The sequence below is a fragment of the Lates calcarifer genome, linkage group LG11 (genome assembly GCF_001640805.2).
Source record: "Lates calcarifer isolate ASB-BC8 linkage group LG11, TLL_Latcal_v3, whole genome shotgun sequence".
Lineage (NCBI taxonomy): Eukaryota > Metazoa > Chordata > Actinopteri > Centropomidae > Lates > Lates calcarifer.
Window position 1 is genome coordinate 18816212 of NC_066843.1, and position 18185 is coordinate 18834396.

An 18185-nucleotide genomic window follows, 5' to 3' on the forward strand; every position below is an offset into this window, starting at 1 on the left:
CCTTGATGTGGTCACTGGGTGGCACTGAGGCCTCTTATTATTGTCGTTTTATGACAACTTTCACTCTCTTGCTCCACAGTGCCCCCTCCGTCCCTGCTCCTCTCTCTCCCTCCCTCATGTGTACCCAGTTACAGCCTGATCCCTCCTTCTTTCCATTCCATCCCTCCTCCCTCGGTCTCCCATCTCATCCAAACCCACATCCATTTCTCTTGCTGTTGCAATGGGACGCCTGTTTGTTTTTAGTGTGTAAACCATCCTGACACACATCCCAAGGGCAAAGGGCGGATATAGGAGTGTTTTTGTGCATGTGACTGATGTGATGGTGGTGGGCTGGGCTGGGTGGGGATGGTGGGGGTGGGGGGGGTGGGGGGGGTGCAGCAGCCTGCAGTTAGGTATGAAATGGGAGATGGAGCAGGTCCAGGCGTTGTTCGGCTTCCCGGCTTTGTCGATTGTGGTTGACAGTTATTGTTTTTGGTTTTTGAATAATACGGGTTGGTAACTGCACGGTGACATCCCGCCATGACCCACTGATGAGTGTGCTACGCTTATGTTTATATGTCGAGGCCTGTGCTGTAACATGTAAATTCAAAAAGTCTTGTTTGCCCAGGGGCTGGTCTGACAGTTGCTAGAACATTCCCCCTTTCTCATTTGCTCCTCCACCTCTCCACCTGTCACACTTATGTTTTGCTTTAGGGGATTTATGACATTATGATTTGTTTATTGTAGCCTATAATTTATTATTCTACTGACTGAAGTTGAATAAACCGGACCAATTGAATAGCAGGCTCCTGTCCTTAGGCAAGGGACTACAGTTTGGGGTGACTGGGTTTATGCTGCTGTTACAGAGACCTCTCTGTTGGACTCGCACTGTAACGTATACATTTGAGAATGTTTAAAAAATTAACTTTGTGTTTATGGGAACTCATGAGATGCTGATTTAAAGTGACAGTGTCAGATAATTCAATAAAAGAACCCAAGCAGAGAGAGAGAGTTACGTACAAGGAGATTGAGGTTGCAAGTGTGTATAAGTGCACAGACACACACACGCAGAATGTTTTGCATGTCTGCACTTTAATTAACAAGGTCTTTGGGAGTTTAGGCCCTGCGGCAGTGTTGGGTAAATGAGTGAAGCGAGTCACCTCGGGACAGCAACAGGTAAATCCTGTTTAGATCAGCCTCAAGGCACTACTTGTTCCTTAATTCAGCTATTCCCTCCCTTCTCTCACCCTAATCACCTCTGCACCTCCTTCTAATCTTGTGCATGCACCATCTCCTCATTTCTTGGGGTTCTCTCTTAATCTTTGTCCTCTTCTTACTCACCTTAAACTGCTTATCACAGGCACAGCATGGTGTACCATGCCTGCTTCATGTTGCTAAACAGCCTGCCAGGTCAATTGAGGTGACGAATGTGGAGCAGTAGGGCAAGGTGACACCGGCACTGTTATGCCAACATACAGTGACGGAATCTGCTTGCATAGTCAACGAACTGTGTACAGGCAGCAGGCAGTGTCATATCTGGTCCGAAAGTACTAAATAAACAAATATATACAGTATATACTCAGATATGGGTGCGGTTGGAGTGAGAAGGAATCAGACTGTTCCCCTTCCCCAGACCAGGCAGTTAGCATGAGTCTGTAATTAGCACCTCTAACTTTGTTAGCTCCTAACCTCATTTGCTTTGAAAGCCCCATGACTAGCCCTGCTAACAATGCATTTGAGCAAAAGATACAGCACACTCAGTGACACGTAGTAGCCTACTGCCCCTGACTTACTGTTCCACTTGGAGCACCAGTGGGGAATTTCAACACACTGCTTCCATCCTCTCCTCTCTGCTGTGCAGGCGTTGATAACTGTGACTGTGACCTTATATTGAGGTGCGCTCATTCTCACATCTAGTCACAGTTTAGTTGAGCTTAACTGTGGTTTATTTTGTTAATTGATGTCAAGAAAATAGCTGTACTTATATTCTCAGGAATAACATAGTAACTTATTTGCTTTTATTTCGAGTGCTGTTCCAAGCTGAAATTTCATTTACGTCAGATTATAGCAGACTTTCTCTGACTTTCTTAGAAAAGAGAGATGTCAATGATCATTTTAGAAAACTTAGAGGGATCGATCAGCTCGTATTTCAGAGTAAAAGTTGCTGTGGCAGCTGCAGCGTGGCCAGTATTTTTCATTACATGTGCGTTAAGAAAGCAGCCAAGCACCAATAGAATTTCAGAGTTCCTTCCTGATCCATCTGTGCTCCTGGTGTGAGTATAACTTACAGTAGCGTGGAGGGTCTCCTGAGGTCAGGGAGCTGAAAATCACAAAGACATGTGGAATGCTGAAAATTGGCCAATACAAACAGGCAGCCTGGCTCTCCATCCGCGCAGAGCTCAACAACCACCAGCTACCCTACTACCATCCTCCAGCTATAGGTCCAGAAGCAACCAAAAGCTTCATTAATGTCTAGAAGGCATAGAACGACATGGGCGGCACACAGAGAGCCAAGGTTCCTTTACTTTCCAAGGAAGCAGGCAGCTTTCAGTTGGCATATTCTAGCTTGTTTGCTCAAACTGGATGCCAGCAGTCTAAGTGTGGAAAATCAAAACAATGAGCTAAATATGGCTAAAGTCTGTGTAGAGCTGCATTAGTTTGATGTTTCTCTATTGTGATGTTGTTTTCCACATTTGTCTTTAGATATAGTATAGATATTTGTGTGTGTGTAGTATATGTTATATATATTATATATATATATATACATATTTAAATTGATACTAATTTAATTTAACTAAAAGAAAAAAATATCTAGTTTGATTAGTTTAAATGTGTGATTCAAAGGTAACTGAACTCCACTAAATCTTATAAATGCCACTAATATAGCTGTTTTTGATACCATGCAAGGTAGGCTATAGTTACCTTTTAATAAAAGTTTTTTTCCCTCCATATTTAGCTGTTCCCTTTATTTACTTAGAACAAACTGAGTTACCAATGTGTCATTTCATCAAAATATTTATCAGTTTAAGAGAAACCCAATTTAAGCTTTAGCATAGGCTACCTTTCACAGAATGCAGTAAATCCCTTCCTCACTGTGTTGTGCAGGCTGATATGTGCAAACTGATGGCAGGCAGCAGCATCAGTAGTGTTGCGGTAGTAAGTGGGCCATAAATTATTGCTGTCACATGATTGGCTGATGAACGGATGACTCATTGTGAGCGGTGGCTACTGAAAACATGAGCTGAGTTGGGTGTTATGTTGTCTTCCATGTGGCTAGTTGCTTGATTTGTGCATTGTCTGCATACACGACAAAAACAAAGGAACAAAATAAAAATGCAGCATTTTAAGGGTTCGTTTGTTTTGTTTCATGAAAGTTACAGGCTACACCTTCGCCTTTGCCCACAAAGGCCAAAGGTTTGCATTTTGAAACAAAAACAGACTTCACAAGGAGCTGACTGGGTTTTCTTCCCCCATTTTCTAATCAAAACCATTATAAGCTTCACCCACAGAGGGACGATCCATGAGGCTCAGTTTCTCTCCCGGCACACATCTATAACAATAGGGCATTTTGGTCCAGCAGAACTCAGTTGGCTGCATCAAAATGAAGGGAGCAGTTAGGGTTTCACTTACAGAGTCAGGGAAACGGAGTGAGGGGGGGCAAAAAGAGAAAACAAACACACAGAGATTGTTGAATTATGGGTAAAGACAGCTGAGGCTAACCAGGTTTGGTTTCCACGGTGCAGTGGGGGGCTTATTGAAAAACAAAAAGTCTATGACTCAGTCTTGCTCTCAAGGAGACTCTCAGGCTGTAGACTTTCTCTCCCCAGAAATTCAACAAAAACACATGCAGTTGAATATAAAGGAGAACACCTTCAAAAACATAAAACCCCAGGGTTCAATATGGTCACGAAAATGTTCCACGTATCCTCACTGTTAATGCCAAAAAAGGAGGAGGTGGGGAGGGGGGTGGGGGGTGGAGGAATGGAGGGAGGGAAGAGTGAACGGGAGGAGGGATCTGTCTTCACATTTGCTATCAATTTAGGGCACTGAAAATAAGCACCAGGTTTCACTGGAGCCGAGTAGAACACCAGGAATGTTTTTCTATATAAAACTGAGGGAGGGAGAAATCGAAAGAAATGGGGCTGGGAAGCGAGTGAGAAAAAGAGCTATAAGGTTAAGGAAAGGGGTAAAAAAGAGAGAGAGAGAGAAACAAAGCAAAAGGGCAGAAGAAGGGAATTACTGTTTGATAATAGCACCTTGGGTCCAGATGTTTGCTGTAGTTTGACGGCTCATAGGGCAAAAGTGAGGCAGTTTGTGAGTCATGGTGACCCGTATGACCCTTTTGTGAAGGACAGGTAGACAGTTAGATGATTTAACCTTGAAGAGATGATATTCAGTCTCTGTGTTTGGTGTGTGATTATGGGGATAAAAGGTTTAAGATCACACACACACACACATGCGGTCACTGATTTCTACAAACACTTAAAAGTCCACATGTTTATGCACTTCTGTAAATGAACAATAATCACCCACATACAGATGTCAGTGCATTTTTTTTACTTGCTCTGCACACTTGCAGGTCTATTTGTGTGTGTGACAGAGTCAGTGGGCTTGGCAGAGACCGGAGACTCCCCCAGGGCCCTGACTGGGCACAACGGATGAAGGAGGTTATCTTTTGAGAAGATAATCAATAGTTCTAAATTTGAGCAGCAACATGCCACCATTTCTGCTTGTGACACAGTTTAAACAGATGTAGACGGTGTTGAAGTTCCACTTTTCAACTGCTTTCTGCATTGTTTGCAAGACGTTGAGAAAATCCTGTAGTTAAGTGATTCCCCAGATGATACTTAAGCAAATGCCAAGAGGTATGTGGAATGACTGTGGAGTATCTCAAATACAGAAGAAAAACACAAATTATGGTTTGATTTAAAAAAAAAATATTGAGTAACCTCTAACAATTGAGATTCTTGCAGGTGAAAGTGCATGTGAACTATTTAGCAAGTGAGCAGAAAAATCTCAACAGTTTAAAGGTGCAATATGTAAGTTTTTGCTATCACTACATAGCCAAGTTTAGCATTAACAGCCGCGTTTACTATACAAGAAGTTACAATACTTCATCCTCTCATGTTGGACTGAGGACAGACTACTGGAAGCTACAGTGACTCACTATCGCTAAGTGGTATAACAAGACAGGACGGGCTGGGGATTGTTGGTTAAAACCAGAGTTAACATTGGCATTGCTGTCCACTGCTGAAAACAGCTCTTGGTGAGTAAAGGAATGAAGTTTGATTTAAGTTAAAAGTAGTTGAGTTAAAAGTAACTGAAAAGATGAAATGGTTAGGCAGAAGTATTGATAAACTGAAACTGAAATGTTTATTTAAAAGTTTTGGATAAATGGTTGAAACACTAGCTCCTGCTACTCCAAAGTAGTAGTATGAATCCAAACCTAACCAAACCGACCTAAGAATTGACAGTTCAATTGTATGAAATAAAAATATTGTAATAACACCGCTTTTACAAAATTTGTGTTGAACAACATCAACTTTAAAACCAGTTCAGATGAACACATCTGGAACTTGACAAGTTGTGTGTTAATGAAGGAGTCACAGGTCAGTTCCTCTGACAGGCTGTGGGGGTACATCAAACAAAAAAGTTTGGGAACCACTGCTCTAGTTTGCTAATGTTGGATACTTAAGGTTTTGAGAACTCTACAGAGGCAGATTAATATACAATTGGTTAGAAGTTTGTATACATGAGGTTGTGGGATACAGTGGTCGTCTTTCACAGAGAGTTGGACTCCAGCGACAGTCTTAAGTCGAGTGGTTGACCCTCTAACAAAGCTCCTTCACCCGGCTCTTCCCACCAACAAAGTGCTGCTCTTATGCTGATAGAAACAGTTGAAAAAGACTCAGAGTAGAAACAAGGAGGGAGTTAAAGAGAAAGAAAGCGAGAGGGGAGAAAAGGGGGGTAAGAGACAGACCAGATGTGTCTTTTGTTTAGATTTGAACGAAGCGGAAAGGAAGGGTGTAGGAGTTAGGAGGCGAGCTTGCAAGGAAGAGAAAGAGAGAGGGAAAGCAAGTGGGAGTGAGTGGATTTTTTTTTTTTTTTTTTTGAGGGGAGGACTGTAATGAAACCAAAGCATTCATAGCTGTGCGCCTGTATGTGGAGAGAGGGGGCTGCGCCATACAGTATGTGATTACCTACCAGCAAAACCACATTCATTATACTAATTGCTACAATGGTCCCGGCGGTTGGGGGCTGAAAAGGGGGCGACAGCGATAGGGGCTGCATTGTTAACATTTGTTAGGCTCATTGACTCCAGAATTCATAGTGTTTGTCATTATAGGTCGCTGGGATATTCTCCAGGGCCTGTATTTATAGAGAAACTGATAATCTGGGGGTTGGAGCTGAAGACCTGTTTCCTCTAAATCTCGTAGAGCCTACATCATCATCCCAGGCCCTACAACTTAATGCATGCATAACAACATGCTATGCCTTTATCCAGATTGCCTTGCATGAGCACACACGTTTAGCATGTGTTATGCATTCAGCCCCTCGAAAACAGCAAGACATTAACCAAAACAGGCCCAGAGAGGCCAAGATTTGAATGATTGAAAGACGAGGCCTCTCCTGCATTTTGCTGCATTAAATAGCCAGGCTTCCAGCAGCTTGTGTCAATATTTCACTCTGTGTGTGTTATGTGTGTGCCCAGTGTACGCAGAGAGCTCTGAGCAGATGACTGGTATGACAGTTAGAACATGTGCGATGGTGAGCACACAGAGACTCACACAGCTCAATCTGTTGAGTGTCAAGTCCAAATCAACCCAGTTGAGGAATGTTGCCAGTTGTGATCACCAATATGGCCAGCAGTTGTTTGTGAAACATTTGCAGCACATTGCTGAATTCTTTAGCGTGTCTTCACAGGAAATGAAGGACTAAGTGCCTACAACCCCCCACCCCTCCACCCCCCCCAGCTCAGCTTGTTTACTGTGTGTCTTCCTCAGCTGGACCTGCCTCAGACCCTCAGTGCAATATCATCATCGCTATCATATGCTGTATTGTCAAGAACAACTCTCACCCCTTCCCTCTTTTCCACTCTAGCTCAGGCCTTGTATTAGTCAGCCTACAGTAATGACCTGTTTTTACTCTTTGGCTGCACAACTGGTGTTTTTCAAATTGTGCAAAGAAACTACAAACAGGCACACAGCGTAGTAGGTGGCTGGCTTCTGTCTCTTCTTCTCTTCATCTGCTTTCTTCAGTGGTGGAAGAAATATTCAAAAGCATAACTTAAGTGTAGGAAAAATAAAAAATACCACAATATATGTATTATCAGCTAAATGTCTGGAAAATAAAAAGACTTGTTCTGCTGAAAATTGGCCCCTGTGACTGATAAATTATATATGACATGATTAGATTGTTAATATTGATGCATCAAAGAAGTAATTGTATTTCACTTGTGTAGCTGATTTAAATGGATCTAGTTTTAACTACTTTATATACACAGTTGTTGGTAGTGTAGTCCAGTGGTTCCCATGTAGGGGTTGGGCCCCCTCCATACAGTCACAAGATAAATCTAAGGGGTTGTGAAATGATTAAGAGTGCTTCTATAAATTTAGCTTCTTTTGTGAAATAACACAGTGTCACCTCTTTGGGGCACTTCTTTTTTATGTCAGTTTTTAACCTGAAAAGTAACTAGTATCCGCAGCTGTCAAATAAAAGAAGAGGAGTAAAAAGTGCAATATTCCCCTCTGGGTTGTTGCTGAGCTGAAGTATAAAGTAGTATAGAGTAAGTCATAATATCACATAGTGAGTAAATGTACTTACTTACAATGGAAATATTCTCCATTGCATTTAAATTGTACACAAGATAAGTATATTAGCAAAATGTACAAAAGTACCCAATGTGCATACTGTTCTATTATGATGGATTATTATAAGGGATGCATTAGCATTAGCATTTTAGTGAAGGTGGAGCTAAATTTGCCATTTTATGTACTATTTGGTAATCTACTCTATTGTAATTTAGTAGTAACTAAATAGTAACTAAAGCTGTCAAACTAAAAGCACAATGTTTTCCTCTTGAAATGTAGTGGAATTGAAATGCCAAAAGAAAAAAATTAAGTCAAATACAAGTACCTCAAATTTGTCCACAGGTACAGTATTTAACTACATGTACTTAGTTACTTAGCTACTTTCCACCACTGCCTTTTCTTTCCCTTTTCTTCCTCTCATGGTTACTTTCTCTCTGTAGCTGTTCCTGCTTTGTTACTGCTGTCTGGGCCAGAAGAGACCCAGGAAGAGTCGGTCTGGCCAAGGTGGCTGCTGCCTGCTGACACAGCCAAAGTAAATGAGCAACACTGCCTCCGCCCTCAGTCTCTTGGAAGTGTGTGCTACTGTTGTAGGAGGCTAAAGTTGGAAGGGAATTCCCTTATGCATACTGGGTTAATATTGTGCATACAGCACTTTGTGTAAGTCAACGTATATGTTTATACGAGCTGTGTGTGTGTGTGTGTGTGTGTGTGTGTGTGTGTGTGTGTGTGGGAGGGGGGGCGTGTACAATCACTCAACAAGATTGATGATGGATTCCCATCAACTGTCAGGTGGTTTTTACATAGGTCAGAAATAGCCACGGGGCAATGAGAAGAATTGGGGGATCAAGTGGGGCAGGACGGGGTTGGCATGACAACTCTCAGGGTCTGCTTTCTCACTGGAGGTTGACAGCTCACGGATGATATCATGTTTCTTCATGCTGGCACATCACCATTATCAAACTGCCCCCCCCCCCGCCCAATAACACACCAACCCACTCACCCACCCGTGCAGCCCTGTCTGCACCGCATACTCCCTGGGTCAGAGCTAAACCGCAGGGGCCTGACTAATCAGACCACACACGCTAAGGGAAACGGAGAGGAGAAAGACAGTGAGATGGGAGTTCGCTGTTTAACATCTAATCCTCTGCAGGGCAGCGAGGAAGCGAGGGGAGCCGGGCTGAGGTTTTGGATTGGGGGTGTTTTTGTATAGTATGCGGTGTGTGCATGTGTGGAGTCTGTGCCGCAGCGTGTTGAGAGTCCCATCCTAGAGCACGGAGAAAAAGAAGAAGGAGGGGAGAAAAAGAGAAAGACTGATTAGGCTCATGACCTTAGGGGGAAGTGCAGGAGTGTCTGAGGTGGAATTAACCTCTAAATCCACTGAGCTGCCAGTGGGCCAGTCTTTACAAACAACCAAACATTGTCTCAGAAGTCACAGAATTTAAATAAAACCCTTGTGGAGATATCACATTTTTCAAAGACAGTGTGTCATACTGAACTTGAAGAAAAATGAAGCACACTTCTTTCTCACCTTTGTTTTCTGTGTTATTCTTGTTTATTGTCCTTTTTTCTCTTTTCATTTTTTTCTTTCTTTATTTTTCTTAATCTGCAAAGTAAATGCTAACAAAATCTGTCAAATTAAAAGTACAATGTTTTCTTTTGGAGTGTAGTGGAGTAAAAATTATTTTTTTGTTTTCCTTCTTGTCTCTTTGGAGTTGTGTCTGACTGACTGTCATATTGTTTTGCATTCAGTTGTGTTGACACCTGTGAGTGATGATTACTTTATTACTTTATTATGATGACAAACATAAGGTTGACTTGGGCCGTATCCAACAGCTTTTAAACTCAGTCACCTATGAAAGATCAGCGCCGTCATTTTGAGATATCGATACAGAATGTGATATTTGTTCATGATGAGCATCTGATTTGTCAGAACATTGCTCAGTGACAGTGAATAGAAAACAATGTGGAAGCTGTGTGCAACAAGATGATTTTTCCAACATTAATGCTACGTAAGGAGAAATAAACTGAGTAAACTGGATGCCAAACATGTGGAATTAGCAAACAGATGACATCAGAGGTGAATGGATGAAAGCAAAAATGAAAATCTGCAGTTTTGTGTGTGTGTCTGTGTTAAACCAGTGTGAGAATGTATATATGGAGCAGCTCCTCCTCCACAGGGACTGAAAGTAGTATGCAGCTCTGGACTCGCGGTTAACAAAATCACAGAAACAGAAGCAGAAGCAAATAGTGTACTTGTTTTGTGAGTGGGTTTTGGTGTACATGCAGCTCTGTGACAGCGATGACAGCTGAGTCTTGCCCTCCCCGCTCGTTCTCTCTTTCTCTGTGGCACGGGGGGCTCCCATGTAGGGTGCATTTGAAGTGGCTTCTGGGAGGCCCTGGAGCGTGCCGAAAGGTCAGAGGTTACAACAACTGGGCCTCCCTGGACCTCCCCAACCTCCACCACCCCACCCCCTAAATCCCCCTAACCCCGCCCCCCCCCCAAACACACATATATATATACAGACACACACACACACACACACATACATGCCATACCCCTCCTGTTTTCATGTCAGGGCCACAGATCATTTCCAGATCCCCCTGACACATTAGGCAAAAACACTCTTGCTCCTGTTATCCTGCGCTCGCTGCTGACAACTTAACGTTTGAATGTTGTACGTCGACTGTCCCAGTGCACCCCCCCCACCTCTATCCCCTACAGCATCCCCACTGTATCTTTATTAAGTTACAAATGCCTCTTGAACCACACACACACACACACTTCTCTTCTTCTCTGTTTCAGTGCCACATGTGCGATTGTATGCACACACATATCTCATGAATAGGCCATTATGTTTTTTTCTCAGGGTGTAACCCACAAGTGTTAATAGAATACATTCTGTTGCATTCTGTTTCTGTGTGTGTGTGTGTGTTTTTACATGTGGGCACGTGCGCAGCTTCTCAGGAGGATGTTTTGTTCTCCTCCTCACTAACACAGAAGAATCTGTCGTTCGCTCAGCGAGGTGTGAAATTGCACTGTCATCTGCTTCACCTGTCAGAGAGGGGGGGTTGGCAAAGTGGCTCAGATCCTTTGGAACATTCTTTCTCTCTGTTATTCCGTCACCCTCTACTCTCTTTTCTTTTCCTATTCTGGAGATCTGTATCTGGGTTTTGCCAGGCAGCGTTCGCTGTATCACCCACCACCCCCCTTTCCCCTCCCCCCTCTGCTTAACATCTGTTTCTAGTGAGGGCCAGAAAGGGGGATGTTGAACTCTTAAAATTAATTAGCGCATTACCAAATGCTTGAGTTAGAGGAGGCCTCGCTAGACCCCAGCTACTCACCCCACTCCACTACTCCTCGCTTCTCCCTGCTCCACCAAGCCCACATCTCCCAGAGTCCCGGGGGGCCGGTTTATCACCCAGGACCAATTAGAGTAGGAAGTGAGGTCGCTGACCTTCTGTCAGGCCTCATCAGCTCCTGTGTCACCTGACAGGGGCCATGCCACCACAAGGAGGAATATACAGAGAGAGGGGAGAGGAGGAGTCATCATGGAGGAGGGTGCTGCTAGGCTGAGACGACTGCACTAAGGCAGTCTTTGTACCTGTGGGATTATTCATTTATTTATTAATTTAATCCTTTTCCTTGTTCCTGTCTTGACGGTTGCTGGAGCCTTTTCTAACAAACACGGGGTGGAAGGGAAGGAGATGTCTTGTTTTCAGTATGTGAAAAGAACTAACACAGATAATGTCAACACACTCGACTTCAATCAGTTACCTGCCAGCATTTTCCTTTTAGAATAAAAAACAAGACTAAGCGTCTCCAGCTATGCAAGCAGCTCAATGACACAGTACTTGAGCATAGCAGAGCTTTGAAAATCATAGTCAGTAGGCTAACATACTGTATTAACAATGACAATGCTAACATGATGATACTTAGTAAATGTAATGGTTATGGTGATCATGATAATTAAAATGTTAGTGTGTTAATAAGCCACTTTTGTGGGGGTTAAATAGGATGCAGGTGTTTATTCCTCACCATTAGATTGAAGTGTTTACTGAAACCATGATGCTAATGTTTGTCTTTTCCTTTCTTCTTCCATGTTTCTTCTGCTGCCTTGCTGCTGTCTCAACAAAAGGTAAGATAACCTCTGTACTGATACGTGTTTGAAAAGTGTATTTAGTTTAATTTTATGGTTAATGAGTTGGTCTTCTCTTCACCCTGAACAATATCTCATCTCCCATATATTATTCCTCTGTCTTTTAATATATTCATTCTAAAATAAAAAAAGAAATTCTTTAACCTTGTTAGCTCTTCCTCCTACAATTTTCCTCACCACTGTGTTGAGACCAGCACATGGTGTGGACACATCAACCTGGTCTCTCTAGGAATAGTGTTCACATTACACGATTCTGCATCACACAGTTTATGTGCAGTGCCATGTTCAATGCCAAGGGAGGAAGTAGTGTGTGCTGTGTGTTGGGTATTGTTGGGGTGGTGTATGGGCATGTAGCATATCTGACCTCCATCCAGGACACTGGAGTTTGTGTCCAGTTGCAGACCGAAAATAAACTGTGAGCACAAATTTTCCCTTGCCTTAATGTGTTCCTCGTGTGTTCCATAGTAGTACTAGTGGCCACAAACGCTGCATTGCACATTTTAACCATGGTTTATTTGCCTTAACTTCGATGTTTCCCTAATCCTAACCAATTTTTTGCCATTCATGCGCATGCATATTTTGTAGATATAAATGGTTTTTTTTAAAAAAAAAAAACACTGGCATTTACTGTTTCAGATATAATCTGAAGTTGTGCAGAATTGTTAAATAAAAGTACATGCTGTGAGCTAAATGCTTAAAATGTAAACCAACAAATGAGCTCTGCATGTCCTGATGTTTATTTGAAGTCATTATATATCAGCTTAAATCCCAAATAAGAGAAGATATAACTGTGGTAGGCAATAAGAAGTTACCATACAGCAACATAAGATTCATCTCTTACCTTAAACAGTTGAAGTTTGGAGAATTTAATGAGATGCATTTAGTAAACAGAACAGAGGTACAATTTCTGTGAGGTAACTTTTTAAATTTATAATGGTTTTATGCATTTTGGAATGAAACCCTGCTATTGTCCCATATTCTGTTATAATGGATACAACACAGAGGACTGTTTGAAGCACCCACTCCTCCTCTCCTTCTGTCAAGTCTCGACTACAACACCTTAATTTGTTCCCAGACTACATTTTTGTCACCCTCTCCACCCCCCTTCCCTCCCAATCATCCGTCTCTCCGCCTCCTCCTCTTCATCCTCCACCTTTCCCCTCTCTCGCATCCAAATTCTCCACTTTTTTTCCTACCAGCTCTATCTCCCATTACTCCAACTCCTCCTCCGTAACATTCGGCTTATCTCACCCCATCTCCCCTCTCAAGATCTCTGCTTCTTTTCTCCTCCCTCAGCTGCCTCTCTTTCTACCCCTCCTCTTCCTCCCAGCCCAGTTCTGTTTGCGCCTGTTTACCTCCATCGTTCCACCAGATGGTTTGTGTTAAAACTCTACGTTTGACAGTTCGGCTCAATTTTTTTTCTCCCTGATATTATTTTAACATCGGGGGGATTGCTCAGACCTGGAGGAACACAGAAGAAGGACAAGCAGGGGGTAAAAGGAAATTAAAATATGAAAAACCCTGATGTATTAAAAGCAATTATTCCATCAAGCGAAGGGCAGCAGTCATCACTGGGCCCTTCTTGGTTTGGTTCCCTGTGTTACTTTTTTTTTTAATACATAAAGGCACATATAATGTAATATTGATTTAAATCACATCTGTTAGGGTGATTTCATCCACCCCCTCTCCCTCTGCTGCATGTCTTTTGGAAGAGAGAAGGGGCCCAGGCTGCCAGGAATAATTGCTTGTTTGCTGGTATTTACTTAAAATCTGTCAAAGACCGAGAGAGAAAACGAGTAAGTGCAAGAGTTAGAGAGGGAGACAGAGAGAAAGCAAGACCACTCGGCCCCAACACAGATCATTATCTGTTGGTTGTCTTACTGCTGCTGACAGGGAAATGTGTGTGTATGTGTGTGTCACTTTCCATGTATACTGTACATATTGGTCCTTGAATCATAGCAGAATATGATGCTTGTTAGAGAGTATAAACCTACTTAGTTGTTGGCACAAGGGTCTAGCCCTGATCCAAGACCATCACACTGAACCATGCAAATTTGTTACGGGAAAAATACTGAAAACACAAACTCACTTGGTCCAGCTTTCTTAGTCAATTTTAATGTGGAAAAAACGTCACACAGACATAAGGTAGCAAAAAAACAAGCCAGGTTTGTCTCTGTTATATAGCCTCCTGCCACCAGTGGCAGCACTGAGCACACTGCTACTGAGAAGCTTTCTAGTCAGTGAGCGAGGAAGAAATCCTCAGATTTTACATTTTTCATACTGACTATAAAGGAAGACACATTTCTGTCTCATAATAAATCACTTTTTTGTGTTACTTTTCATCAGCCCAATATGTAAAGAAAGAATAGTTTGAAATTTTGGGGAATTTGCATATTTTCCACAAGTTAGCCAGCTAACTGTGTAGCTAGAGCCAGATATCATTTAGCCTACCGTAGCATACTGACTTGAAGCAGGGGAAAACAGTAAGCCTGGCTCTGTCTAAAGTTTTTAAAAAAAACTCACCAAGTAATATGTTGTATCTCTTTTGTTTAATCTGTACATAAAAACATAAAACAACAAGCTGTGGTTCTAGATAGAGGAAGCTAATTTCTTTATGTTACTTGACATAAAATCAAATCACATTTGTGTATGAATTTCACAAATGAAACGCAACATGTTGAATAGTGAGTTTTAATGTCTGTAGACATATTCTTGAATCTCGGACTTAGCCAGGATACCCTTTTCTCAGTGTTTTTTGTTAAGCTAAGCTAAGCTAACTGCCTCACGAATGACTTAACTGAATTAAGAATGATATTAATTTTTTCATCAAACCTTCTACAGGTAAGCTAGAAAGTGTGTTTCCCAAAATATTGTACTATTTCTTTAGAAGTCTTTAAGAAGACTGCCCACAACCTGGTCAGTTTGTATTTTCCAAATCTTTCTATGATGGCCATCTAGAACAAAGTGTTTTGTGTTTTGAGCATAGTCTGTGAGCAACCTGAGTGTGGAAATTTGATGCCCTTATTGCACAGTGTTTAATCCTGTACCATAGCTGTTTGATTTCCAGTGTGCTGGCCGTCTCCTGAGCAGCATTAGTCTGATTATACTGCAGCGTCGCTTGTTTGGTAGGGAGGCCCAGTCTGCAGGCTGACTGAGCGGGTCTGCCTGGCGTTCTGGCCTCTGCCAGCGCACTGTTCCCACTGTCTCCCTCCTCCTCGTCTCCTCCCCTCGTCCTGCTCTCTTTCCCTCCTTCACTCGCTTCGTTGCCTCCCCAGAGAACCACAAACAATAAACCCTCTGTTACATTTAACCTCCTCACGTGTTTCCCTTTCTCCCTCAGTCCCTCCCTCCAGCCCTCACTAGTTCTGTCTCGTACTTACTTGTTGCTTTTTCTCTCTCCCTCTCATAACATTATAGCTGTTTGGGTTCTGTCTTTGGTCTGTTACTCATCTCCCTTGGGTGTTTTGGGACTTGTTTGTGGGATTGGACCATACAGTAGAACAAAGACAACACACGCACATAGACACACTCTTGGTCAGGCCACTGCTAACTCTCCCACTCTAAGCCAATGACAGCGGTGATTAGTATCTCATAACAGCTTAGATTGTGTGGAAAGTGGGTGTGTTTGTGTGCATGTTAGCTGGTACAATACCCTGGCAGTGGCATTACCACTCATCATAGCTCCACAGCAGCAGCGGCAGCAGTGGCATCGGGACAGCAAACAGATGTTGGCCTAATCTTCCCCTAATGAGATTGGTCCCTCATTCCTACGTCTTTATGGGAGCAGCAAGCTGGCAGACAAGCAGGCTGACACTCTGTAGCTCTTTATGGGAGAACCACCACTAAGACAGAGTGTTGCTGATGTCTGGTAGTCGGTAAGTGAGACAAGTGGATAGTTAGGCAGGTCGTAAGGTTGGGGAGGAGGCTCTCAATTTAGCAGGCAGGCGATTTGTTTGACAAACAATCCACTATTTTTGGGCTGCAGGTAGGACAGGGTTTTAGTTGGTGGAGTGGGTGGATAGAGAAGCAGGCAGGCAGAATATCAGTCAGGCGGGCAGGTAGGATGGTAGGCAGACGAGCACTAACTCACAGGATGTAGACGGCGCACAGGACAGGCTTTTATCTGATGGCCTTCGCTGGTCAATTAGATTAGAGCACAGTACAGCAAAGTACAGTTAATTCTCTGGATTAACATCATCGCTGGTTTCTCAGACCGCTAAACCAATTCACTTTTTCCATTTGGTGAATTTCATTACACAGTATATCAAGATCCAGGCTTTAACATTGCAGACTGTTTTCCATAACAACAAATTAGGCTGTGATCTGTGCGCATGGATAAGAATAGATAATTTTCTTTAAATCTGGTTTCCAAAGTGCCCACGAAGGTCACATTATTTATTACGTAATCTCGTCTGGATTGACTGGTCTTCACCCACAATGCACTCTGAGCAGACAAAACAAAGCAGGGACATGTGAGGACTGACACAACCTTGAGTTAGCTCTGAAGCTCACCTCAGGTGTGCTTGTCTTTGCTTGTCTACCTGTGGTAACCCTGTAGTTGTATGGGGCCATCTGCTGGTCTTATGTTATATTTTATATATAATATATATATATTTTTATACTTTGCTCTTCCCTGACATATTTTTATATTTACTTTGTCCAACCATATATCCGTACCCTAACACCAGACATATTCAGTTGTTGTAGAAGAGCATTTTAACATTTTTAGGTCTGGGCTGCACATCCGATCACGCTATCCTCTCAGGACTCTGGTTTTACTGTATTTTCTGAGTCGCCATCTCTTGTTCTGTTTTTCTTTCTCTTGCCTCTTGCTTTTGCTCTCTCTGTAACAGGAACACACACACACATGCACAGCAGTCATAATAGCAGGGTTAGAGTGCAGGGCTGACCACTGGACAGTGTTTGTACAGAATGCTTGCATATGTCAAAGCTGGCTTATTGAACTTAGACCACAGCCTGAAACAGCCCACAGCTCTGCTCAGAGCAGCACAGAATTGCTCACAGGAGAAACACACACACACACACACACACACACACACACACACACACACACACACACACACACAGTTTGCCTGGACATATACAACATATATACACGCACATACATATGCAGCAACACACACACATATACACTGACAGGGGTTATTCGGTACATTCTCCAAAAAGAATTACCTCACTTGAGCCATTAGGAGGCTACAGGCAGAATGAAAAGCAGACAGGGAGAGAGAGGAGGGGGGTGGTAGAGAAAGACAAAATGTCACATGAGAGAGACTGTGTGACGCATATTCATTTTCATGTAAGCTGATAGGCCCACTGATGATCAGCTTTCATCTTGCGTACACTAATGACCTTAGCAAACGTACTTAACACACGTTGTTACACATGATTACACAGGCTGTGAGACCGTGCCAGACGGGCCGAGATGTGTGTGTTGTGAGCAGTGTTGGGCACGTTACACTAATGTTATTTTTTTTTTCTCCAATAACAAGTAGAGTAAGGGATTACAACTCTCCATTACTTCTACATTTTGGAGGTTGAGTTGTTCATCTTTCCAGAAGTTTGATGCTGACAGACTAACTCAGTAGATGTTAGTGAGTAAATTCCACCAAAGTATAGTAGTTGGTTTCTTGTTAAATCATAGTGTCTTGTTTGCAATTTTTTGAACGTAAGAAAAACAGCACCACACCAAATATCGCACTGCAGTTTCTATTGCATTGTTGGACTCACAACAACAATTTAAAATGTGTATAAATTGCTGATAAACAATAATCTAGAGATATCATCTTTCATATTGTAGTACTTCTGCTACATTACCTGTGGTGTAACTAACTACGGACTGAAATTTGAGTGTGTTAGCTAGTAGCAGCTAATGTAGCCTCAAGTTAGTGCCAAGTATGGATGAGGAGCAGGCTACAAAAATTTGGTAAGTTCACTTCTGTGTAACTCCCCACTCTCAGATTTTCAAATTTGTTGTCCTTAGCCTCAACCAAAGCTGACTCAAGTGACATCACTTAAGGTTATTTATCTCTCTGGAGCCACAGCCTTTATAAGGCTTTATACAACAAGTAATACTTTAAAGGCATCTTTGAAGAACTGGTCTGAGTAATGAAAATAATGATAAATATAATAAAGTATCAAATCACTTTTGCTGTTGAGTAAATAGTGATGTCACAACTTTTTCTGTGAGTAATATGTAATGAGTTTTGATAACATTCTT

General features: G+C 42.4%; 1 protein-coding gene across 19 annotated transcripts in view; it reads left to right on the plus strand.

Annotated features, from left to right (window-relative positions):
- nfixb (nuclear factor I/Xb) overlaps nucleotides 1–18185 on the plus strand; it is a 140723-nt gene that overhangs the window by 57753 nt on the left and 64785 nt on the right. Inside the window, exon 3 of one of the 19 annotated variants that reach the window (XM_051073755.1) lies at nucleotides 11927–12373. The exons of the other annotated variants lie outside the window; for them this stretch is intronic. Coding sequence (XP_050929712.1) covers nucleotides 11927–11958 — 32 coding nt within the window. The 3' untranslated portion in view covers nucleotides 11959–12373. Of the gene's footprint in view, nucleotides 1–11926; nucleotides 12374–18185 lie in introns of those variants that run through there. 19 annotated transcript variants of the gene reach the window in all.